This window comes from Musca autumnalis, unplaced genomic scaffold, assembly GCF_047663935.1.
Source record: "Musca autumnalis isolate F117 unplaced genomic scaffold, ASM4766393v1 scaffold_1, whole genome shotgun sequence".
Lineage (NCBI taxonomy): Eukaryota > Metazoa > Arthropoda > Insecta > Diptera > Muscidae > Musca > Musca autumnalis.
The window spans coordinates 161,577,151-161,602,368 of record NW_027411644.1 but is presented as its reverse complement, the minus strand read 5'-3'; the positions used below and the strand labels follow the sequence as shown (position 1 = coordinate 161,602,368).

At 37.7% G+C, this 25,218-nt stretch overlaps 2 protein-coding genes across 3 annotated transcripts in view; one reads left to right on the top strand and one right to left on the bottom strand.

Annotated features, from left to right (window-relative positions):
• LOC141388649 (protein rotatin homolog) overlaps window positions 1–25,218 on the top strand; it is a 70,887-nt gene that overhangs the window by 19,002 nt on the left and 26,667 nt on the right. The window lies entirely within an intron of this gene.
• Window positions 2,290–6,088, bottom strand: LOC141388650 (peroxidase-like). 2 transcript variants are annotated; one of them, XM_073958746.1, is made up of 10 exons: window positions 6,040–6,066; window positions 5,802–5,946; window positions 5,244–5,571; window positions 4,650–5,170; window positions 3,684–4,389; window positions 3,460–3,625; window positions 3,215–3,388; window positions 2,948–3,146; window positions 2,602–2,707; window positions 2,290–2,537 (listed from the first exon to the last, which is right to left on the bottom strand). In XM_073958746.1, exons 3-10 carry the CDS (start codon window positions 5,309–5,311, stop codon window positions 2,465–2,467), a joined length of 2,013 nt encoding a protein of 670 aa, XP_073814847.1. In that variant the 5' UTR covers window positions 5,312–5,571; window positions 5,802–5,946; window positions 6,040–6,066; the 3' UTR covers window positions 2,290–2,464. The 2 variants fall into 2 exon arrangements, with proteins under 2 accessions (XP_073814847.1, XP_073814848.1); XM_073958747.1 differs by lacking the exon at window positions 5,802–5,946 and having other exon boundaries at window positions 5,244–5,400; window positions 6,040–6,088.

Below are 25,218 nucleotides of genomic sequence, written 5' to 3'. Positions count from 1 at the left end.
GGAATATGCTGTGGCTATCTGTTGTGATTGCAGCTTACCGATGTCTAACTTTCGTGTTGTGTCTGTTCGTACTTTGTTTGCTACGTTTAAGCGGGTGCGTACCTTTGCTGCAACAAGGTAGTGGTCCGAATCAATGTTTGCGCCTCGGAACGATCGTACATCCAACACGCTCGATGAATGTCTTCCATCTATCACAACATGATCAATTTGGTTTCTTGTTTTCTGATCTGGAGACAGCCAGGTGCCCTTATGAATATCGAGATGATTAAATCTGGTACTGCTAACTACCATGTTTTTTGCAGCTGCAAAGTCTATCAGTCTCATACCATTGTCAGATGTTTCACTGTGGAGACTGAATTTCCCGACTGTTGGGCCAAAGATATTCTCCTTTCCAATTTTGGCATTAAAATCGCCTAGAATGATTTTAATGTCATGGGCAGGGCAACTGTCATATGTTTCTTCTAAGCGCTCGTAAAATATATCTTTGGTCTGTTCATCCTTTTCTTCAGTGGGAGCATGAGCGCAAATAAAGCTGATGTTGAAGAATTTAGCTTTTATTCGAATTGCAGCAAGTCTTTCATTCACTGGAGTGAAGCTGGATACAAGATGTTTTAGTCTCCGACTAACTACGAATCCACAACCAAACTCATGCTTTACGTCATGGCAGCTATAATACAGTGCGTCACCTTTAGGTGTTGTTGTGACGCCTTTCCCAATCCATCGTATTTCCTGTATGGCAGTAATATCGGTCTTGTACTTTTCAAGTACGTCTGCCAATGCGAAGACTGCACCTTCTCTATAAAGAGTGCGAACATTCCAGGTGCAGATTCGCAGATCATGGTCCTTAAAACGTTTGCGGGGTTCGTCAACTTTAGAGGGGTTTGTTTTTCTTTTCTTTCGTTTTTTCATAGTAGGCTGTTTTTTCTAGGGGAGGGTTACTAACCCGACGCCCAAACCCAAGTTTTTAACGTTCTTATGGGTGAACGCGCGGCACATGTTAGCTCACTACCTTTAACGGGTGTTAAAGGCAGTTCCCCAGGTGACACCACGGGGAGGTCAGTGTCCACTTGGGATGAAAGAGGGACCAAGATAAATCCTGGGCTTTGCCATGTTAAAACCGGTCAGGACCGTTCCTTGGTATCTTCCATCCCCTACGTCACCCGTTAATCAACCAACACACATTTTTAATGACAATCAAAGCTGTCTTCGCTTGGTGAATGATGATAAGTTTTCTTTCAAAACAAAACACATGGATACCAAGTATAAATTAACAAAGGATTATGTTAAGAAAGGGATCATTACATGCAGCTACTGTCCTACAGAAAAAAAAAAATGATTGCTGACATTTTAACAAAACCTTTACCAAAGCCGAAATATGAAACTCTTTGTCAAAAATGCAATTTAAAGTGAATGAGGAGGAGTGTTGAATACTTTGAAACACTTTGTTGTTCTTTACTAAACATTCACTTGTTTAAATTACATCAATAACGTTTTGAGTTTTGTATTCTATACGTCAGAAGTTTATGTGTATACTTTTTATATTTTTTCGAGTTAGTTCTAAAATAAAATCTGAATTCAAAACAACGATTGTTGGCCTCGTGGTATTAATTCAATAAGGATATTCAATAGGAAAAGCTAGGGAAATATTTCCAAAACTAAAGTTTGGGTGTCTTTCTTGCGCACACATTTTCGTTTCGAAATACATAAACAGGGGGTAAAATATTGTTTTTTTTTTTTTTTCAAAATAGTCTGACTTATACGGCGTTTATATTATAGTTTTTTGCAGGGTTAACCTTCTTTATGAGGATTTGTTTGAAGTATATACAATGGAAATGACATTTGAAACCCAGACCCACTGGGTTAACCTTGTTATATATAAACGGCCTATTAATCGAATTGTTGTTGTTTTAATGTTTTAAAACAACTAGTTTATCACAACAATAAAGTAAAAACAACTAGTTTATTAGTGGAGAAAATTTGGCATTGTTTGCCAAGGGGTAAGGCAGGGGGAAAAAGTCATCAAAATATCTCTATCCCTCCGAAAGATACAGAATTTAAAAATTTGGCTCTTATGTTTTCACATCTTTCCTTTCTCGTCGGCCTTTCCGACTATTGTTTCCTTTAAAAATGTATACACAATTAACACAATTTTTATACAAACATAGAAAGAATATTTATTAAATTAGAAATTATGTATATTAAAGTAAACTAATTATGGACATCATAAAAAGCTAAATCTTGTTTTCAAAACTTTAGATTCGATTGAGGTATGGAGTTACAGTTCACAATACAATTAACATTAATTTTATATAAACAAAACCGAGTATAATTTTTACATTACAAAAAATTTAGCAATTATGTACATTAACGTAAATCTAATGATGAACACCTTTTTTGCACTTTAAGTTATTGGCCCCTCTCCCTGCTAAGCGAGTATTAAAGCGCCAATACCACGACGAATATCTTAATAAGCTCCATTTTCTTGCCAAAGCTTTAGATTCAATTGAGGTAGGGAGTTACAGTTCACCAATTGATTTCTACATTAAAAATTTGTTAATAAATTAAAAAAAAAATATTATTGGATTTATAGTTAGTACTTACTCTTCATTTGGATATACGAAAACATTGGGTTGGACATGTTTTAAACTAACGCTATTAGCACACAATAGACTGGCCAAGCTTACTTTTCGAATTTCAGCCAATTGTTCTATAAATGGTGTAAAAGAAAAAGATAATAATAAGAACAAGTTTTGTAAAAGAATTAAATACAGTAGAATCCCTATAATTTGTAGTTCAAATGACCGAAATTTTTTACAAAGTCATTAGCGTCAAGGGATCGACATTATATTACGAATTATTGAGGTTTTCGATATGTGGAGTTACAAATATTGCGATTCTACTGTATTTGTCCAGACGACCATAGTTCTTTATTAACTGAAATTTCTACCTCTTGTGAAGCCAGCTTGTGGTTCAAAATGTTCGAAAAAGAAACGATCCGATTTTCGAAGATTTACAAATTGCCTGCCCAAAATACACTGGAATGTGGGTCCAAAAATTCCTTCTGGTAAATGTTTTTCTAATGAACCTCCAACACTTAAATCAACATCGTTGGGCGATTTATAGAATTTCTGCAGTAAGGCAATTGACTACAAAAAAACAAAACACACACACACATTAGATAAGTGGAAATATCAAATTAGGAACTTTCACATACATCTGATGGTAGTTCATGTTCAAAGTCTGACCAAGCGTAGGCTCTTGGTAAACCACAGGCCTCACGATAATCATTATAACTGGCTAAACCAAAGTCACGGCTACGTTGTATATCAATAGACTTTAAATCCGAACCGTATTCTTCGAAAGGTTGGTGCTCAAAAGAATGTTTTAACTGAAATCGGATAATACAAATTAAAGCAATAGGTGATATAAATAAAAGAATATATTATGGGTGCTACGTACGTCCTTATCAATATTGCGATCTGTGCGTTTTTGCATTTGCAGTTGTAAACCTCTGAATAGGTCGTCCAAATTGTTGCCTGTCTGTATCAGGGAAATAGTCTCCTGTCGCTTGAAGTAATCACTTAAACGGAGTGTTTTGTTGTGATGATAATCAGGTGCGACCAAACTAAAAAAATCAAAATTTTGTAATAGTTTGTTATACTTTTGGCAATATTCAAACTTACGAAAAGAAACCAGGCACAGTTGTATGACCATAACGTAATGCAGCTGCCGCACTCTCAGCATATGCTGTCGGTTTCCATGATGGATCATAATCATTGACATAATCATGTGGTCTTACATTATGGATCAAATGATGGGCATATGCAAAATCAGATCCCAAAACCAATGGCAACCAATCATAGTAGATAATTTTCTGATACTGGGCAACGTTTATTTTTCTTGCCAATTGGAAAATCTTCTCATCCGAATAATGAGGATTTAATTTCTCCAGAATAGTGGCCAAACGATTATGTTCTCGTACCAGCAGTGTGTGAAGTGCTGCAATAGTTGGGGCTAATTGATTTCGTATATCCGGAATCCTATAACATTCCTCTACACCTGGTAGGCATTCCCCTTCTGAACTTGGGGTAATAGTTAAATATTGTTGATGGTTATGCCATGTGGTTCTCAATAGACCGCCTTGATAGTGACGTACTTTGATGCTTTGTTCCAATGAATTTCCATATAACGAGGAGAGATCAAAGAAGGGCGTTTGTTTGGTTAGTTTTTCAGCATATCCTAAATTGTCTGGTAAACAGGGAACATCTTTATCACTGAGACTGCGTGCAAAGTCGAGGCATGTTTTGCCCGTTGACAGTGTAATGGGACCATAAACATGTAATGGTATGGGGTAGCAATGTTTCTGATGGGGATTTTCACAGCAGTTATCTAAAAAGAAGAAAAAGGATTTTTTTATGGAAAAAGAAGAAATTTAGAAAAGTTATTAAATATATGTGAAAAGAATATGCCCCAACATTACGCAGTAAATGTTAGTGGAACGCACATACTGTTATATATTTAAGTACGTTTGAACACATAGAGACGGTCTGATAGTTCCAAATCTCTTGTTTTGATAAAACTTTTGGGAAAAACTCCATCTCATAGTACCCTCTCCACATAATGTTGTATGGTAAAGTAATTGAACTTACCCACACCAGAAAGCAATTGTTCACTTATATCATGACCCAAAAATTGTCCCCACTGCATTGTCCACAAGGTTAGAGTATCATCAGCAACTGTTTGATCACCATATAAAGCCAACGATAACAAACGTGGATTTGGCAGCTCCGCTCCAGATTGAGATCTGCTAGGCGTGTAAACACCATCTCCATATTTCGGTTTTAAAAAACGACCAAATCTTGAATTGGCTATACCATAACCTGGATGCGCAAGATTATTGCAAGAACCATCAAAGGTGCGATAATACAAGTTACTCGTTTCATTGGCGCATGATAGGGGTGGTACAGCACAGTGAAATTTCGCTTCATGTTCCAGCGAATTGTACAAGCTATTGTCGGAATCTTTTCCAAATAGATTATCATAAAATCCATCATTGTGATCGGCGCCATGTTGCAACGGTGAAGTATTTAATGTCTCGGGAAATAGATGGGCTTTTTCTGAACCAATAGCATTTGAAGCCGCGAATGATAATTGCTGTTTGGCAAATGGGCTATTAAGTAGTGGGGGAGAAATTTCATTTTCTACTTTACTTCCGAAATGCAGATAAATTCAACAACACTTACCATTCCAACGGGTAGCTTAATTTAAAAACTCCCAATAAGAAAGCACAACGTATTAACCAGTGTTGCATGATTTCCGCTGCTATAGCAAATTAGTTTACACAAATGTACTACAAACCATCGAATTCTTTTCTTTTATAGAGAAATGCTACTTTCATCACTTTTATTTTGATGCGTGAATGTGTATGAATTGTAAAGTAAGCAGATATTAGCAACTTATTAACATCACGTTCTTTCCATTATGCGGAAAAAAACTTTGATATATTCTGAGTATTATCGGTGAATGTTAAAAACGAGATGTGTTGTTGGCGCCCTTTTGGCATGGCATAATCTACATATATGTTATCGGATATAAAGTTGACAATTAAAATAATTGTAAAATGTTGTCGCATCGAATTGCAAGCACCATTCATATTATGGTTGTATTTAAACGTGATTCTAATAGCTTCATCACTCGATTCTATAGATTTATAATTTGAGGTAAGAGTTAGCTTGTTCATTAGCGTGTTACTCTTTCGTGTAATATAAACGTTCTATCCTGAAAACTATGTGTGAACAGACCTTTACATCCTAGTTACATTAGGACCAAAAAGGTCCTAAATGTGCACATTTGTAATCTGTAATGAAGACAACTGAAGGTTGGCCCTACTAGATAGCAAATGTTCTACTGTAGGCTTTAACGCTAGAGTTGACAATGATAAATAGCCTATGTAGAAAAACAAAACAAAAACAAAAACGATAAAGACAATCGATTCACAGATGTTTGGGAAATACAGACACGATTTATACATAAATACACCTGGTCAGTCAGCGAAACCAGAAGCCACGATGTATGTTCGATACAGAACGTGTGCACCATAAGCCGAACTAAGAATTGATTTTTATACCCTACACCACTATGTGGGAAGGGTATTATAAGTTGGTTTTGGGCCAAAAAGTTTGTAACGCATCGAAATAATGGTCGTTGACCCATACTTATATATACCAACATTAATGTCTCGACGAGCTGAGTCGATCTGGCAATGTGTGTCCGTCTGTCTGTCCATCTAAACGTTCTAATCACGCTACATGTCGCAATTTTGATCGGATCGTCACCAAATTTTGGGTGTTGATGAGGGTCCCGGAAGGGAAGAAGCCCATTGATTTTGGTGATGGTCGGATAATATTCAGGGGTCGGAATGGGCAAAAACTTATTTGGAGGAAAGGTCAACGTTTTATTTCAAAACCAATATCTCTTTTTCTTTAAGAGGTATATCAAAAGCAAAACCTCGCAAGGAAAGTAGAAATTATCACCTTTACAACGATGTAAAGTAGGTTGTTGTAGGTGGTCAAACAACAGAGAGATCGCAATAGTCGGTAATGCATCCCATTTTGTGATTTTTTTTTTTTTGTAATCACGCTACAGGTCGCAATTTTGATCGGATCCTCACGAATTTTTTCGGAGTTGATGCGGGTCCCTCAAAGGAAGAATCCTATTAAGTTTGGTGATAGTCGGATAATATTCAGGAGTCACAATAAGCAAAAAGCATATATGGGGAAAAGACAACGTTTTTATTCTTATGCGAATATTTCCGCTTCTGGTAGGAGTATTCCGAAAGGAAAGCCCGTCAATGGAAGAAGAAAACAATCTCCTTTTTATTGATGCAAAGTATGTTGGCGTAAGTGGGCAACCAACCGAGATATCGCAAAAGTCAGTAATATATCCAATTTTTTCATTTTTTGTAATCACTCTACAGGTTGAAATTTTGATCGGACAGTCACGAAATTTTAGGAGTAGATGGGGGCCCCACAGATGAAGAAGCCTATTGATTTTGGTGATAGTCGGATAATATTTAGGGGTCGGAATGGGGGAAAAACTCATGTTGGAGACAAATTCAAAGTTTTATTCTTTGTGAAAATATCGGCTTCTAGTAGGGGTATTCCAACGGCAAAACCTGTCAATGGAAGAATAAAACATTACCTTTACATTGGTGAAAAGTAAGTCGGCGAAGGTGGTCAAACAAGGGAGATACCACAATAGTCGGTAATGCTTATAATTCTTCCATTTTTGCAATCACGCTACAGCTCGTAATTTTGTTCGGATGGTCACGAAATTTTGGTTGCTTATAGGGGTCCCAGAGAGAAAGATGCATATTATGTTTGGTGGTAGTCGGATTATATTCTCTAAAAGAAATGTTTACCAGTGAAAAGCTTATGGAAGGGGTAGTGGTGTAGGGTATCACATGGTCGGCCCCGTCCCGACTATAGCCTTTGCTCACTTGTTTTATTTAATTTTATTTATTTATTAATTATTAAACATAAGGACATTTTTCTAACAGATGATTATATAACTGGGTGGTTCAGTGGTAAGCATGCTTCCCAAGCCAGACAACAAACAAAATCACATTTTTAAAATGACAAAATTTCCAATTCTCTAAAATGGTACTTTAAAAAAATACATGGTAGAATAAGAAAAGGAAGAAATTGGTGAGATTTGCATTGAAACAATCAGTTTATCGTATTCGCAACTCGATTATTTGGAGAAAACTTAACTCTTCATTCATTTTTCGCGTTTTTTATAAAATGCTCAAAAAATGGATTGTAAACAAACCCACTTGGGTTCTATAGATTTTTTTTCATTTAAATCTACCTCTTTACTTATACCATGCTTCTTCATATCAATCATGGTATAAGTAAAGAGGTAGATTTAAATGAAAAAAATCTATAGAACCCTTGTTTTTCTTGAATTCCTAAAACTTCAAAATAAAAGCAACAAGTGGGTTTGTTTACAATCCATTTTTTGAGCATTTTATAAAAAACGCGAAAAATGAATGAAGAGGTAAGTTTTCTCCACATAATCGAGTTGCGAATACGATAAACTGATTGTTTCAATGCAAATCTCACCAATTTCTTCCATACAAATGGTCTAAAAACAATTTTAAAAATCATTGAATTCGATTGTTTTTAAAATTGATTGGCATATTATTCAAACACCACACACACATACACAGTTTGTTTATACCCAGTTGTTCAATAAATAGCAATTATCTACTTTGACATAGGCATGTAACTAGTTACTCATTGATCCTAGTTACTTTACACCCAAAAATGGCACACAAAATAGCCTATAGCCTGCTTTTGCCATTGGAAATGGTCTTCCCTGCTTATCATGTCAATTCACTAGTTACAGGTAATGCGGCGTGTAATATATTGACTATTTTACAGACTACCGATGGATAGTGTAATCGACAATGTTTCTCTCTTGTAATCTATTTTCAACAATATTTCTTTTTTTAACAAAATAGAATAAAATGTTCTGTCATTTTGTTTATTCATAAATAAGAAAATTATTTATGCGTTTGTTGTGAAAAAATTTAAGATGCAAAAAAGAACGTGTTACGAGCTAAATCATAGAAAGGATGATTAATTTAAGAAGAATATTTATAATATATATGTGGTAAGTATTGATACATATCTTGACACAATTCATTATCGCGCCATTTCATTAAACTTCTATACATTTTATTCCAGGAACTTTTGAATGATCTGAAGGACCCACGAGAAAAACATTCCGAGGACCAAATAAACATAAGTCGCTGTATCAAGTAGTCATACACTAGTTCCAGTATCAAGGATCAAGATCTATATGTATACAAAATTATATTGTCCTTTGTAAAATATTTGCACTCCATGTAATAAAATAAATGACTTCAAGTTACTAGTAGTTTTGGCTATCATTTCTGAGTACCGAATTGACTGGTTACTGGTAATGCAGTGAAGGGACAATTGGGTTTCCCAAGACTATCGATTTGACTGGTTACTGGTAATGCAATGAAGAGACGATTGCCTCTCACACGACTATCGAATTGGGTGGTTACTGGTAATGCAGTGGGGGGACAATAGACCCCTTCCTATGACATCCCCATGTTAAATTCACCAGTCTATAGCATTGCGAGTAGATTGGGTGGTAACTAGGGGTGTTTACCAGTAGCTAGCAAAATTGCTAGTTATTCCCTAGTTACCCGAACAACTGGGTATTGTTTTGAAGTTTTAGGCATACTCGAATGAAAAAATTTAAATTGACATAAAGCTTTGGCTAACCTTTCTTATTAAACCATGATATCAATGATATGTAACCTCCTCCAAGTTCGAACGATAAGCCGCGCAGTAAATCACCTCTTGTAGAGGCGATACAACGTGTGAGGTATTTTGTTAAAATTTTAAAAAATAAAGCCCTAATAAACATGTGCTTCTTTGATTTCTAAAACAAAACATTGAAACAGCTTCTCTTTTCTATGAATTTCCAGCGACCCCAAACTTTTCTGCAAGAATTCTACTTTCTGCGAGAATTTATGCATTTAGTGGAATGATGTGGAAACATAAAAATTTAAAATGTAACGAATTTTTATTCATGTTTTCCAAAATATTCAACCAAATGTGAAAAATTATTATTTTTTAAATTCCAATAATTGATAGACATTTCGTTGTTTTGTTTACAAATACAACTGGCAGTAACGTTACAAACAAAAACAAATTCCTTTGTGGTTGTTGTTCGAGTTGTATTTGTTGTAGTATTAACTTTACCTTGTATTTGTTCTACCATGAAAAAAATAAAAGAAAAAATAAAAAACAAATAGAAACAAAAAATAAATAGAAAAAACTTTTTTATTAATTCCAAGAACTATCGCGAAATGATCTTCCGGAAGTGTCGCCGAAGTGACTTCCAAGAAGTAACCCGGGCGTGGTTCATTTCTTCACAACGGAGGTCACTTCAGGCTGACTTCCGCGACTATCGCCGCGACTGTTTTCATCGCCCTGGGCGACACGCCTAAGTCACTTACGTTTTTTTAGTTTTTGCTTGCAGGGTACTGTTGTTGTTGTTGTTGTAACAGTGTTTTATTATGTTTATATGTTCGTTCCTCTGTTCAATCTGGGTCTATCTCCAGTTCCAGAAAAATTGCTGCTTCGATGGGATGTAGCCACAGATCCACTGGACTTAGATGGGTAGGATTGGCGGGGCAGTTAAAAAGGTGTTGTGTGTCGTGCGGGCCCATGCCGCATACTGGGCATATGCCTTGCACGGCGCGATCGATTTCCGCCCAATACGAATTTAGGCGACTGCAATATCCCGAGCGTAGTTGAGCCAAAACTACTCTGGTTTGTCGTGGCAGCTGAAGCTCCTCAGCTGCGATAGATGGAGGATGTATTCCGAGTACTTTATTCACACTATAGTTGCTTAAGGCCTTGGGAACTGCGTCCGTGTGAATGCTATTCAATCCTGCTTGATATGCTTGTTGATCTAGGGGTTCTCTCCTGTATCGTTGGACCTCTCCCTCTAGAGCATGGATATCCTTCCTGATCTCCCTGAATGGGCCGGGCCTACCCACAAGATGGTGATTGGGATGGCTCACACGATAACATCCAAGCAGGTACTGCAACGAAAGCATCTCATTGTGTTGCTTTACAGGAAGAATTTTTGCCTCCTCATGTAGATGGTCCACTGAAGATTTGAGGAGGCACCCTGTCGCTGTTCTCAGGGCGGCATTCTGGCAAGTTTGAATCTTTTTCCAGTTCGTATCACACAATCTGGGGGACCAGACTGGAGCCGCATAGCTTACCACAGACCGACCTATCGCGTTATACGTGGCCAACAAGGTTTCTTTATCTGCACCCCAAGTGCTGCCGGCAAGGGACTTGAGGACCTTGTTCCTACTTTTCAACTTGTCGCAGATATCTGTGGCGTGTGCGCACGACGTGAATGTAGTGTCGAATGTGACCCCTAAAGTTTAGGGCAGTTTGAGGTCGGAATTCTGCTACCGTCGACCACGACATTCAACTCACGTCCAAATTGCGCTGTCCATGTGGTGAACAGAGTGGCTGTAGATTTTGTGGCGGAAATCTGCATATTCCTCGAATGGAAAAAGGTGGTAAGATCGGTTAAATAGTTGTTCAGTCTCTCACAGATGTCATCAGGATAGGTACCCGACGCCAGGATCTTGCAATCATCCGCATACGTCACGATCTCAATGCCGTCTGGAGGGGGTGGAATACAGGAGAGGTAGAGGTTAAACAGTTCCGGAGATATCACCCCACCTTGGGGAACTCCCTGTTTCACTCTACGGGGTTTGGACTTCTTATTCCTGAATTCCACGTACGACTGGCGTCCACACATATAGTTGACTATCCAACGTTTCAAGCTTGGCCGGAGGGTTGTCTTCTCAATGTCCTCAAACAGCGTGGAGTGCCTGACTGTATCAAAGGCTTTTGATAACTCAAGCGCCACCATCACTGTTCTATCGCACGGCCGCCTCTGGTTGAGTCCTTTACAGATATATGTGGTAATGGCGTGCAGCGCTGTTGTCGTGCTGTACTGCTTACGGAATCCATGCTGATGATCAGCAACTTGATAGCTATTTCTGATACTGGGGAGGAGCAAGGCCTCAAGTGTCTTTGCTACGGGCGACAAAAGCGAAATCGGTCTGTACGATTCACTTTTGCTGGCATCCTTGCCTGGCTTCCGTAGTGGTACAACTCTGCCCATTTCCAGACTTCGGAACAACGAGGGTGGCTAGCGACAAGTTGAAGACTTTGGTGAGCTGCTTCAACATTACCATGGAGATTCCATCAGGGCCCAACGCTTTGGATGATTTAGCGTTCCTGATGGCATTGGCAACATCATCTATTGTAAATTGTGGTGGTTCATCCTCCGCAGGAAGAGATCTGATGCGACGTAATACTCTTCTCTTCGCCCTGTCACTCTCGGGATGCTCGACAAACTGTCGATTGAAATTACTTGCGCACCTCTTCGGGTCAGTCAACTTGTACTTGTTCGTTCTATTGTAAACATCGCATTATCTTACTGCGTATATTCTTCCAAAGGTTCTTGTCTTGTCTTTTTTTAGGGTCTTATGTTTGGGCACATTTGCTATTTTGGAACTCAGCAAAAATACATATTTTTGAACTTTTGCGTTCATAAGCCTACTTCTCTTTTTATGCCCTCCACCATAGTATGGAGGAGGGTATATACAGATTGTTTTTGTAACTCAATGAAATAAACATTTGCAACGTTTAAAGGGGAGTACACATTACCATTCAAAACTGACAGTCAACGTACTTTTAGGACAATTTTCCGGCAAATAACAACTTTTATTTAGCTAAAAGCGTTTGAAATACAATATTTACGGTATTATTTAGAGATTACAAAAGAAATTTTTCAGTTAGGCTTTGATATTCACGAAATAGACCTCGATGACTGTCAGTTTTGCTTGTCAATGTGTACTATACTTAAAAATTTCACTTTTTTCTGGAAGTTTTGGCGTTGTTAAAGTGCAGTTTTTTGTGAAAATATTGATAAATTACCAAAATTTGCACTTTCGCAAGGTCAAAACTGCCTGAAGGAGAGTTCCAATGCTTTTGCGATGTACTAGAGTGTTCTTAACTGTTATCTTGGCTACAATTTTTGTCTTAGTATTGGAACGAAAATCTCAATAGTTTGGTTGCTATATGCAAACATATCAAAAAAAAAAAACGTGACAAAAAATGGTGAATTTTCTACATTTTCTATTTTTTGACCATGAAAATATTTTCACAGAAATTGTAGCCCGAGACAATAGCTAGACACGGTGCGCCTTAAAGAATTTTAAATGGAATGTTCTTACACCTGGGAAGTTTTTGCATATTTTTTGCACAATCCACAAGATTGACCTTTATGATATTTTCGTAGGTTTTACCGTTTTTGGGATATAGAAGTTCAAATTGAGACAATGCACTGACTGTATCGCCTCCTTATAAAACAATATCATGCTCAGTGCGCCTTAACTAACTTTTTATAAAAACCGCTTACACATGGGAAGATTTCGCAGATTCTGAAACAGCAATGTTCATAGATAAGAAAAATAAAAGAAAACAGAAAAAATCGCCGGAGGAATTTTTAAATAAATCGCGATCAAAATTCACAATTTTAGGTTTTCACGATTTTGCTTGGAAACCGCAAGTCGTATCGAAATGTGTCTAAAGAAAATGTTGTAGCTGTGAAAATTCTCTACAAGATTGACCTTTAGGTTTTTTCGTAGGTTTTACCATTTTTGAGATATAGAGGTTCAGTTCAAATTTTTAGGTTTTTATCTTAAGTCTTCAAAATTTTGCTTGGAAACCGCAAGTCATATCAAAATGGGACTAAAGAAAATGTTGAAGCTACGAAAATTCTCTACAAGATTGGATGATTTATTTTCTACTAGGTTGTACCATTTTTAAAATATATAAGTTTAATTTGGGAAACTACAGTAATGACATTGTTTTATAAGGAGGCGATACAGTCAGTGCATTGTCTCAATTTGAACTTGTATACCTCAAAAACGGCAAAACCTACGAAAATATCATAAAGGTCAATCTGGTGGAGAATTGACAGCTACAACATTTTCTTTAGGCCCATTTACATAGGACTCGCGGTTTACAAACAAAATCGTGAAAGCATAAAGAACCCCTAAAAATGTGAACTTAAATCGCGATTAATTTCAAAATCCCTCCGGCGATTTTTTTTTTTGTTTCTTGATATTTCTCATCTATGAGCATTGTAGTTTCAGGATCTGCAAAAACTTCCAAGGTGTAAGCACCTTCCATTTAAATTTGGTTAAGGCACACCGTGTATAACTTTAGTTTTGAAAATAAGTCAAAATTTAAAAAAGTTTACGAAATAGGTGGCCAAGAAAATTTGCCAATTTTTCAAAAAAAAAAACTGCAAGTCAAAATCGGGAAGCTCGATTTTCACCGTAGACGTATGGTCTAGTGGACTTTTTTGCTCAGGACAATCCCAAGAATCAGAAAGAGCCCCTTGAGATGTTGAAATCACCCACCCTAGTATATATTCTTTATCAGTGCAAAATTCTGAGTTGATCTATGCATGTCCGTCTGTGGTTATCACACTAGCATCCACAAATTTTTGGTTTACAGGCAGGCCAAGCTCGAAGATGGTGTAGCCGTTTTCGTATAGCCCCTAATAACGGTAGCAAATTCAGGTATTTTTACGTGTTTAGCTACCTTTTCAAACTGAATTAGCTTTAATTTGGCATTTAAAGTTCTTTGTGGTCAAAAACAACGTATCTACCAAAATTTGTGGACATATGTAGGTCCACGTTTTGGTATATCCCCCATATAACGATACCGCCCGACTTCAGTTATTTTTTTTTTCTTTTTTAATTTTTAGTAACATTTTCAGACCGAATTAGAAATAATTTGCCATTTAGTGTACCTAGTGGTCAAAAAAACTTATGTAACAAAAATTGTGGACATAGGTTCACGTTTTGGTATAGACCCCATGTAACGGTATCGGCCGATTTCAGGCATTTTTAAGTTTTTAGTTTCACTTTTCAGACTTAGCTATAATTTAGCGTTTATGGCTCTAGTGAGGTCTAGTGATCAAAAACATGCAAAAGCCCTCACGTAATGGTACCCGATTTCAGTCTACATTATTAATTTTCTGTAATTTGGAATTTTGGGTTCAAGGTAGTCAAAAAAAACTTATCCACCAAAATTGTAGACATATGTAGGTCTACGTTTTGATATAGGCCCCATTCCCAACCCTCATTAACCGCAGGCGCCTGATTTCAAGTACTTTGAAGTTAATATCTACATTTTCATCCTAAATTGGCTCTTATTTGACATTTATCCATTTATCCGAATAGGATCGAACCTAACTCAACGCCCGAAGACTACAGAGCCGAACTCAACACCCGAAGGCTACCGAGCCGAACTCAACACCCGAACACTACCGAGCCGAACTCAATACCGGAAGACTACCGAGTCGAACTCAATACCCGAAGACTACAGAGCAGAACTCAACACCCGAAGGCGACCAAGCCGAACTCAACACCCGAAGACTACCGAGCCGAACTCAACACCCGAAGACTACCGAGCCGAACTCAATACCCGAAGACTACAGAGCCGAACTCAACATCCAAAGGCTACCGAGCCGTACTCAACACCCGAAGACTACCGAGCCGAGCCCAACACCCGAAGACTACCGATCCGACAGCAATCCGAATAACATCGAGCCCTGCGATACCCCTAACAACGGGAACTACCGACCCATTGCCGAGCGAGGGTTGTCGATCAGAAGATCGACCGACTGTCAACGACCAACCCCATCTTGTATCCGCTGATTACCACCTACTTGATACCGACCAATTCGAAGCGATTCCAAACGAGGCATTTCCCCAACATTACCAACATATATTACAACATCAACTAATCTCCATGCTATCTGAAACTTATGTTTACGAATTTATATAAATAAAACTCGGAAGCACAGCTCCATCGTGTCTCATCTTACTTAAGGTCTTTGAGTCTTTGATCCAACCTCAACCACTCGTTATAACCTTCTTAAAACTTGATGTACGTTCGGAAGAAATTTAACCATATGCAAAGTTTCGGGACTATCGGATACTCAATTACGTAATTTTCCTGCCCATCATTCCTTTGAGTTGGGGCCTGCAAGGTTATTTCAAGCTTTTGGGACATTATCTCAGGAAGTATGGAAAAAATGTACTGTCATAAAACGAGCCGTGAGCACAACCTTCTGCAAAAGCTTTCATGACGATACGAGAAGTGTTCCTTAACTGTATTTGTGCCAAAAATTTTTAATCTTTGTGTGGCAGGTACCCAATGGAATGGGGTTCGAAGCTGATCTATGATTAAAAGAAATATTACGATATGCAAAGTTTCGACCAAATCGGGTTCTCCATTCTAAAGTTGTTATGTGCACCAATTTAAAGAAACTTTTGTGGTACCTCCCCACTGAAGGAGTGTACGGCTATGGCCCATCTTCTAAGTTTGGACAAAATATTACCAAAACCAATTGGACTAAATCGGTTGATCCGTTCAAGAGTTATCGTGCGCTCTAGCCAGACGGACGGACATTGATAAATCGACTCCAAATTGTCTGAAAAGGATTTTTTCCAAATATACTTGGGTTCTAAAACCATTATTTCGATGAAGCACATCCAAATTGACAAAGTGTATATGGTAAAAAACAAATTTTCTTTACAATTCCATTTGAAAAAAATTAAAATTTTTTTTGTGAGCACATCTACGATTTTTGGTATAGAGGTTAAGAAAAAAATTCTGATTTCAAATCTGTTCGCGTTCACAAAATTGGCCGTTGCGCGCAAAAGTTATAGCGGTTTTTATTCTCTTATAAAGAATAAATATTTTAAAAATTCTTATTTGTTGTATTGAGAAAATGTATGCATATATCAGTAACAGCATTTGACATCCATCCACGGATACACCATAATCTCTAAAATTTGTTTTAATAATCAAAAAAATCTGGGAGCAAATCTTAATTATACTAAATCAGAGTCCGTATGAACCTCTAAAAAATAAATAAAAAAATACGTACAGAATCTAGACAACGCGTAAAAATATGAAACCAAAATTATAAACATTGACTTAATAAATTGCATATTATAGCAACAACAAAAGAGAAAAAACTTATTGTTAAAGTATTATTCCAAATAGTATATTTTGGTTCAATTAGAAAAATTAAAAAAATATTTGGGAGTTCTCCAACTATTTCGCTAAAATCCCATACAAAAATTTATGTATACTGCTAAAACTTCAACAAGAAATATGGTTCGCCATAGCGAAAGCTTAACTGCTTCCTGTGATAACTTATAAGTAGACATCGGATTTTGCATATTTGCATATTTTTTAATAATAGAGATACGAAGATTCTGTTTGGACCAAAATTCGTTTTAAAGAAATCTAAATTCAATGGCAGGGTCATATTTGGCATTTATTTTGCATATTTTGCATATGCACAAAATATGCAAAAAATATGCAAAATACGCTAAAAATATGCAGAATATGCAAAATATGCAAACAGTTTTTGGCCGCAAATCGTCATAAAAGTCGTAAAATTGACAATTAAAGTTGGGAAAAATCATCAAAGTGTCCTAAATTAAAATTGTTGGCCGTTTAACGTCGCTTTTTTTAGCAGATTATTATGCAATTGAGACCCCTTACCACAGTGTGGATATAAAAATATGGTTATATGTGTATTGTAATACCATTTTTTTTATTATTAACCTATTGAAAAATATAAAATTTGTTAAATTGTCAAATATTTTATTTAAAATTCAATATTTTCTTTGTCTTAATTTGTTGCGTTAGTCTGGTTTTAACTCAAAGGGAAATCATCGATGTCGGATTTTTTTATGCGGCACTCCCCTAAAGTGTTTAGTTTGGTTCGATTTTAAGATTGTTAAAGTTTGAGCACAGTTGGAATATGTTAACACATGCCACTGCCTCGTAGTTATGAAAATCTCGATTTTTTGGCTATTTGACGACTTCAGCTACCTATATCTATGAAACGGTTAAAACTATTTGCCCGTATTAAGCATTAAATTAAATGCCATACTATTCTCAATATTTCTTGCCGAACAACAAAATACGTACATAAGTAGTACTGAATTCAAGATAATAAAGACAATGTCCCGAAAACGCCTTATGGTGAAAATGGAGTCTATTGTGAAAAAGCTCTTTTTACAGTCTTTTATTTAACTTGCTTTGGTGTCTGTTTAGTTCAAATCTAGTAACTTATTTTCCACACAGCTGTAGTTGACCAATCGAACTAAAACTTTGCACACTTTTCAGCCTTGGATGACAATACATGAATATGAAACCAAAACCAATATGGGTCCATTTTTTCTTAGAGCCCCAATATAGCGGTACAACCCGTTTTAAAGTATTTTAAGGATTCTGTTTTAATATTTAGGCCGTATTGGCTATAACTTGGCATTTGAGGTTCCCAATGGTACAGAAACTTCCTCACCAAAAATACAGAACTCAGGTCAAGGTTTTGGTATAGCCCCTATATAACGCTACAACACGATTTCAGGTATTTTAAAGTTTTTATCTACATTTTCGGACTAAATTGGCTAAATTGTTATGAGGTTCTCAGTGGCCCAAAAAATGTAATGCTGAAAAGTTAAAAATAAAAAATAGCTAAAAAAATAAGTTACAGTGTTTTATTTACAAATGCACTTAAAACTAGAAAATATTTTTTAATGATTAAATCTCTCAAATAAAACGCTTGCATTTGAATTAAAAATTGTGGCAATATTAAACGGCCACCAGCGTTTTATTTGAGAGAATCCATCATTAAAAATTATGTTCTAGTTTTAAGTGCTTTTAAAAATAAAACATTGTAACTTAATTTTTTAAATTATTTTTTTATTTCTTCCCATATTATCAATTTTTGGGAATGAAAACAAATGTCTTTTACATTTTGTTCATATTTAAATTTATTTAAGGGGCTGACATAATGTGATTTTGGAGACATCTGGGTAAATATGACTACTTGGTGATGAACTCGACTACTTGCTCTGCTATGTCGTTTACAACTTTCAAGTTGTTTAACATCCTTTACCCTTCCTGGTAATTGATGTTCTGCGGTCAAGTTACAGGATCTTTTTCAAGAAATTCGGAGTTAATGCTTAATCTCTTGAACAACAAGTAAGTATACCCTGTAATTACGCCTGGTAGACTTTTTCTGGAAATTTCGGCAGTTGTTCTTTTGTTATAACCCGCATAAACGTAGCCGGATTAACTCAGTGGGTTTGGATTTCAAATGTCAATTCCATAGCGCAAACGTCAAATAAATCCTCTCGAAGTGGGTTAACCCGGCATAAAAACTCTAGTGTAACTGTTATGTATTACCTTTTAAATGTGTCTAATAGTATTAGTATGGCAACTCTATACTTTGTTTTGTGTTTTTGAGATTCATAATATATGGCAAGCATATATGTACAATTTTTTCTACTTTTGAATTAAACCATGGTATAATAAGAAAGGTATGGCAGAGCTCACAGCTGAATACAATTTTTTTTCGTTTGGTGACCGACTTGTGTCAAACCCATTCTGATATGTTTTGATTTTAATGTTCAAATTTTGACAATTTTCAAATACATAATGAAAGCGAAAAGAATTTTTATCGTAATGAAAAAAAAAACAAAGCCGTTATAATTAAAAAAATGAGAAGTTGTCACATGACACCCCAAAGACGACTGATGCTGTAATGTATGCGGATGATTGTACGATCTTAGCGTCGGGTGCTATCGTCGATGACATACATACATATGTATGTATATGATAGGTTAAATGTCTTTAAATATCTACATAAATGAGCGCAGTACTTTCATCTGAAAATATCCTCCACTAAATCCACCGCCACTCTGCTCAGCACACAGACGGCTGAAATGGGCCTCTCCAGAACATATTGGTCCATGATTCCGACCACTAACTCCCCCAAGATATTGGGTTTAAATTTCCATAGCATGTTTAAGTCGTCCGTGCATGCCACAGATTAGAAGAAGGAACAAGGCCCTCAAGTCGCTGGTCGGCAGAAGAAAGAAGCCTTGTAACCTCTTACAAAGCAATAGGCCGATCTGTGGTAAGCTATGCAGCGTAGTTTGTAAATGTTTGCGCTACGGAGTAGAAGAATATTCGAACGTGCCAAAATGCCGTCTTAAGAACTGCAACAGGGTGACTCCTCATGACACCGTTGTACCATCTTCATGAGGAGAAGAAAATTTTACCCTTGCATCAGCACAACACAATGTGGATGCAGTACATCATTGGGTGTTATCGCCTTGAGCATCATTAAGACGATCTAGTGTACAGGTTTCCCTAGCACAGGCACGCCAGGAGAAATCTTCATGATCTCGAGAGAGAGGTATAATCGAGAACCTCTTTATCAACGAGCCCATCAGGCAGACTTGAATAGCATTCATACTGATGCAGTTGCGCCAGCTGTACAATGGTACAGTGTGTATTCCGTATTCGGAGGCCACCACCACCCATCCATTGCAACAATAGAACGCCAACTATCAAGATAAAACGAGTGGTTTTAGCGGACGATGCAGCCATCTCAATTCATATGGGGCCCAAATTGATGTCACGATATTCAACACATGCCCGACATGTGAATTGGGACCTGCATTTGTTTAGCTCACTCACCACTGTCTCCTGATTCTCCATGGACGCAACCAGTATGTATATGTTGCAGAATTTTTGAGTCTGAATACAGAGGAACCAGCTCCACCAGATAACTGAATGTACATATTTGCGTTGCTATAACACAACAAGATCTGTAATAGCAACATTTTCAGCAGATCCGCATAAAAATATTTGATTTTTCTTTGCAATGTTCCATTTATTTGTTTAAACATTTTATTAATTTCGAAAACAAAAAACAAAGCATAAACAAAAACAAAACTTGAAGTTTGTCACCATTGGCAATTTTGAAAGAAAGCGGGCACAGGTGTAGGGTTGATTTTCTATGGGTTTTTCGAACCTGTTCTACCTTCCTTATTCTACCATGAATTAAACTGTCTTTTTAGTCTTAAGTTAACTTCTTGTAAATAAACATTAAACAACTGAATTGAAGTAAAAGCAGTCTCATTCTTTGGATTCAACATTTGGTGTCAGAAGTGGAATAATGCCGTTGGACAACGAGGATTATAAGCAGCTTGCAAAGTTGATTGCTGAAGCTCTGCAACAATCTGTTGGTTCAACACCGACACAGCCAACCAGTGGCGATGGATCAAGAACAGCAAATGCGGCTGTATCAATCTCGCCGAACAAAAGTTCAGAATGAACATTGGTGAAAGATTATTTCGAAAGATGTGAATGGGCACTGCAGTTGGGGCGTGTGCCAACGAGTGAATACAAGAAGTTTTTGTTAGTTCACATGGGACCAGAACTTAATAACGCTCTCAGGACGTTGGTAAGTCCTAAGTCACCAACTGAAGTCGAATATGATGAAATGAAGCGGAAGCTGTGTGACCATTTTGATGGCAAGAAAAACAAATATGCAGAAAGCATCAAATTTCGAAACATCATACAATCAAAGGAGGAAACAATATCGGCCTACACATTACGTCTACGGCAAGGAGCAGCACATTGTGAGTATGGTGAATTTTTAGACAGGATGTTGACGGAACAATTTCTTTGTGGCCTTGAGGCACGGAATATATGTGATGAAATAATTGCAAAAGAGCCTACCACATTTAATGATGCATATGATATTGCTGTAAGGTTAGAAGCTTCACACAAATCGGCGAATGAAATGAAAGCAAACAACCACCATGATGCCGGAGAAGAAGCAACGCTTAAGGTAGGATTCAGCAACGTCAAGTTCAAGCGGAGCGAAAAGACATCGAGTCAAATGACAGATAAGAAATGCCAGGGTTGTGGTGGACCACACCAAAGAGAAAATTGTAAATTCCGGAATGCAGTGTGTTTTGCCTGTAGAAAGAAAGGCCATATCTCAAAAGTGTGCAAATCCAAGACATATTAAAGGATTCTGAAGACAAATCCGACGATTCGGATGCTGTGCAGAGTTTAAATCACATGCTTCATAAGAATGGTAAGGTAAAGAAGCACGTTTTAAAAGTACGGATAGAAGATGTGATTATCCCAATGGAGTTAGACACAGGGTCTCCGTGTGGAATTGTGAGCGAAGACACCCTGTCAAAAATAAAGAAGAATGCCAAACTAATCAAGACGGAAAGGCAATTCACAAGTTATAGTGGTCACAAGGTGCAATGTCTTGGCCGTATAGTAGTCAATGCACAAATTGGTTCCAAAGATAAGAAATTGAACTTATATGTCGTCAAAGGCAAATGTGATTCGTTGCTGGGAAGAGAGTGGATCACACATTTTGTTGATGAAATTGATTTTAAAGCGGTATTTGGGTCTACGGATGGTGTCAATTCAATTAAAACGACAAATAAAGAATTAAGTGAAAAAGAGAATGACACTTTACGGCATGTACTAGGTCAATACGAGGATGTTTTCGGTGATGTTGCAGGAAAGTTAGATATGCCACCTGTTAAAGCAAACTTTCTACCTGGAGCCAAGCCAGTATTCGCACGTGCCCGTGAAGTACCAATAGCCTTGAGAGATAAATATGCGGCAGAAATAGACAAGAAATTGGAAGCGGGACTTTACAAGATAGTCGAATTTTCCGAATGGGCTTCGACAACCCATGTAGTAGTTAATAAGAACGGCAAGATAAGAATCACAGGTAACTATAAACCTACGGTAAACCCAAGAATTATCATAGATGAACATCCAATTCCGAAACCGGAATTTCTATTTAATAAGATGAAAGGGGCCAAATTGTTTTGTCTGTTGGACATTACTGATGCGTACTCGCACTTACAAATTGATGACGAACTGGCCCATGCATTGACACTGAACACTCCCACCCACGGGTTGTTCGGCCAATGAGAGCAGTATACGGAGCTGCAAATATCCCTGCGGTTTGGCAACGAGCTATGGAAGCTGTTCTTCACGGCGTTCCCAATGTGTGCAATTTCTTCGACGATATACTCGTATATGCAGAAACGTTTGAAAAACTTGTGATTGCGCTCAAAGCGACATTGGAGCGTCTGCGGCAGAAGGGGCTACGTCTTAATCGGTTGAAGTGTGTATTTGCAGCGTCATCAGTCGAATTTCAGGGTCATCGAATTGACGGAGAAGGTATACACAAGTCGGACATGCACATTCAAGCTATTAGGGATGCGCCAAAACCCAAAACATATGATGAGCTGCAACTTTGCTCTCTAAGAAACCATTTCATTGGACTGCCGAAGCTGAAATGGCATATAAGGATTTGAAGAGTACCTTGATTTCAGACCAAGTGCTGATACCATATGATCCTCAGTTGCCTCTGGTACTGGCAACCGATGCAAGTAAGACAGGCCTCGGCGCGGTGCTGTCGCATATAATGGAGGATGGAAAAGAGAGGCCGATAGAATATGCTAGTCGGACATTGTCGGCCACTGAACAAAAATACCCGCAGATTGATAAGGAGGCTTTGGCCATTGTGTGGGCGACACAGAAAATTTTCCTGTATTTGTATGCAAGACATTTCACGTTTATAACAGACCATAAACCATTGACCCAGGTCTTGCACCCTGAAAAGAGTCTCCCTACGTTATGTATTAGCCGAATGGCGAATTATGCGGACTACTTGTCGAATTTTGATTTTGAGGTCATTTTCAGAGATACTAAGGCGAATGTTAACGCAGATTTCTGTTCAAGGGCAATTGATACAAATATGATTGGCAAAATCGAAGATGAATATGACGATTTTGATGGTTTTGTTATAGGATAAATAGAGCAACTACCGACAACAGCAGAGCGAATTGCAGCGGAAACGCGAAAAGATGACGAGTAGGGTAAGATTGTGAGACTTTTAGAAGCGGGGAAATGTCTAAAATCGCATGGTTAAAAATCACCACTTGTAAATTACAAACTGTCCGGTAACTGCTTAGTATTTGAACATCGTGTTGTAATTCCACAGAAACTCAGACACAAGGTACTTAAGGACCTTCATGCTGCTCACCTGGGCATGGTGAAAATGAAAGGTGTTGCCAGATCTTTTGTATACTGGCCAGGGCTAGACAAGGATATAGAAGATGTGGAGAAGGCTTGTGAGGAATGTGGACAGTTCGCAAACGAACCAGCGAAATTTGGAGGACATCATTGGCAATACCCAAATGGGCCATGGGAACGTATCCACATTGATTACGCCGGTCCCTTTGTGGGAGGAATGTTGCTGGTTGTTACTGATGCTTATTATCTGACAAAAATTGGAGTCAAATACCACAAATTCTCTGCCCCCTATCACCCGGCCACGAACGGGTAAGCCGAACGATCAGTGCAAACCATTAAAGCGGCCATGAAAACGTTGGGTGCGAACAAAGAAAACCTACAACTGCGGTTAAATCAGTATTTACGACATTATGAAATTTTGCATGAAGGGAAGGAAGTCAGACGACATGTTGACCAGATCAGAAACAGAGTCCAGGATAACGCAAACGGGAACCGAGCACCTGCCGAGTCAAGGAATGTCATCCGATGCCCAACACCTCCTCGGTTAGGTTCAACGCCACAACGGTCAAGTTCTAATTCGTATGGCGGAAACATCGCGGTAAATTATGGTCCTCTAGCAGAGAGTGAATCGGAAGAGCCGAACAACAATGAAGGATTCTCTACACCGCAATCCGATTTTCATGGATTCGCATCTGTTGACATGGAACCTACTTCGAATACGTCTGAAGGAGAACCTGTTGCTTTACCACGGAGATCGTTAAGGCCAAGACGGCAAAGAATCCTATTCTCTCCATAATAAACATACACAAGGGGGAGGAAATGTTATGTTTTACCTTTTAAATGTGTCTAATAGTATTAGTATGGCAACTCTATACTTTGTTTTGTGTTTTTGACATTCATAATATATGGCAACCATATATGTACAATTTTTTCTACTTTTGAATTAAACTGTCTTTTTAGTCTTAAGTTAACTTCTTGTAAATAAACATTAAACAACTGAATTGAAGTAAAAGCAGTCTCATTCTTTGGATTCAACAGTAACCGTACTATTAGTTTGGTTTTTTCCATTTTCTTCTGCTTGCTTTGTTAAGATTTTTGTCGCATTTGGCTCTTTACGGTGGTTTGAACTATCAGATCAGGCCAACAAGTTCAGGACTAAGATACCACAGATAATATATCATTTTGTTATTTCCTTTATCTGATATTTGTTTCGTATTTCAATAAATCTTTCAATAAATCCTCGAAAGATGAAAACACAAAGAGCTTCTACGACCTCTTGTTCTTGGGAAGTCAGCTGGGAACTTGGATTTGTCAATCGCAGACTATCTTATAGAAATCACGTGAATATGTTTGTTTGATGTCCGGATGTGCTGCCAAACTTGCAGTCAAAAATCCCTCTCAACAATACTTCTTATAAATCTGTACGCAGGTACAGAAGCTCTCGACTTAACATCTGCTCAAGCTGGTAAGACCCCATTATTCTAGGCATTAGTACACTGCTAAGTCTAGTTTCTCCCCTGAGCTACTGTCAGTTTCAGGAACGCCCTTTACCCCCATACCAGATGATACCAGAACAGCAACCCTTTCTTTCTGCACT

Excerpts from the sequence above, each read along its gene's own strand:
- LOC141388650 (XM_073958747.1), bottom strand. The coding sequence starts at position 5,311 with ATGCAACACTGGTTAATACGTTGTGCTTTCTTATTGGGAGTTTTTAAA. Across the intron at positions 4,390-4,649 it reads ACAATTGCTTTCTGGTGTGG|ATAACTGCTGTGAAAATCCC; the intron begins GTAAGTTCAATT and ends TCTTCTTTTTAG. Across the intron at positions 2,708-2,947 it reads ACAAGCTGGCTTCACAAGAG|AACAATTGGCTGAAATTCGA; the intron begins GTAGAAATTTCA and ends CACCATTTATAG.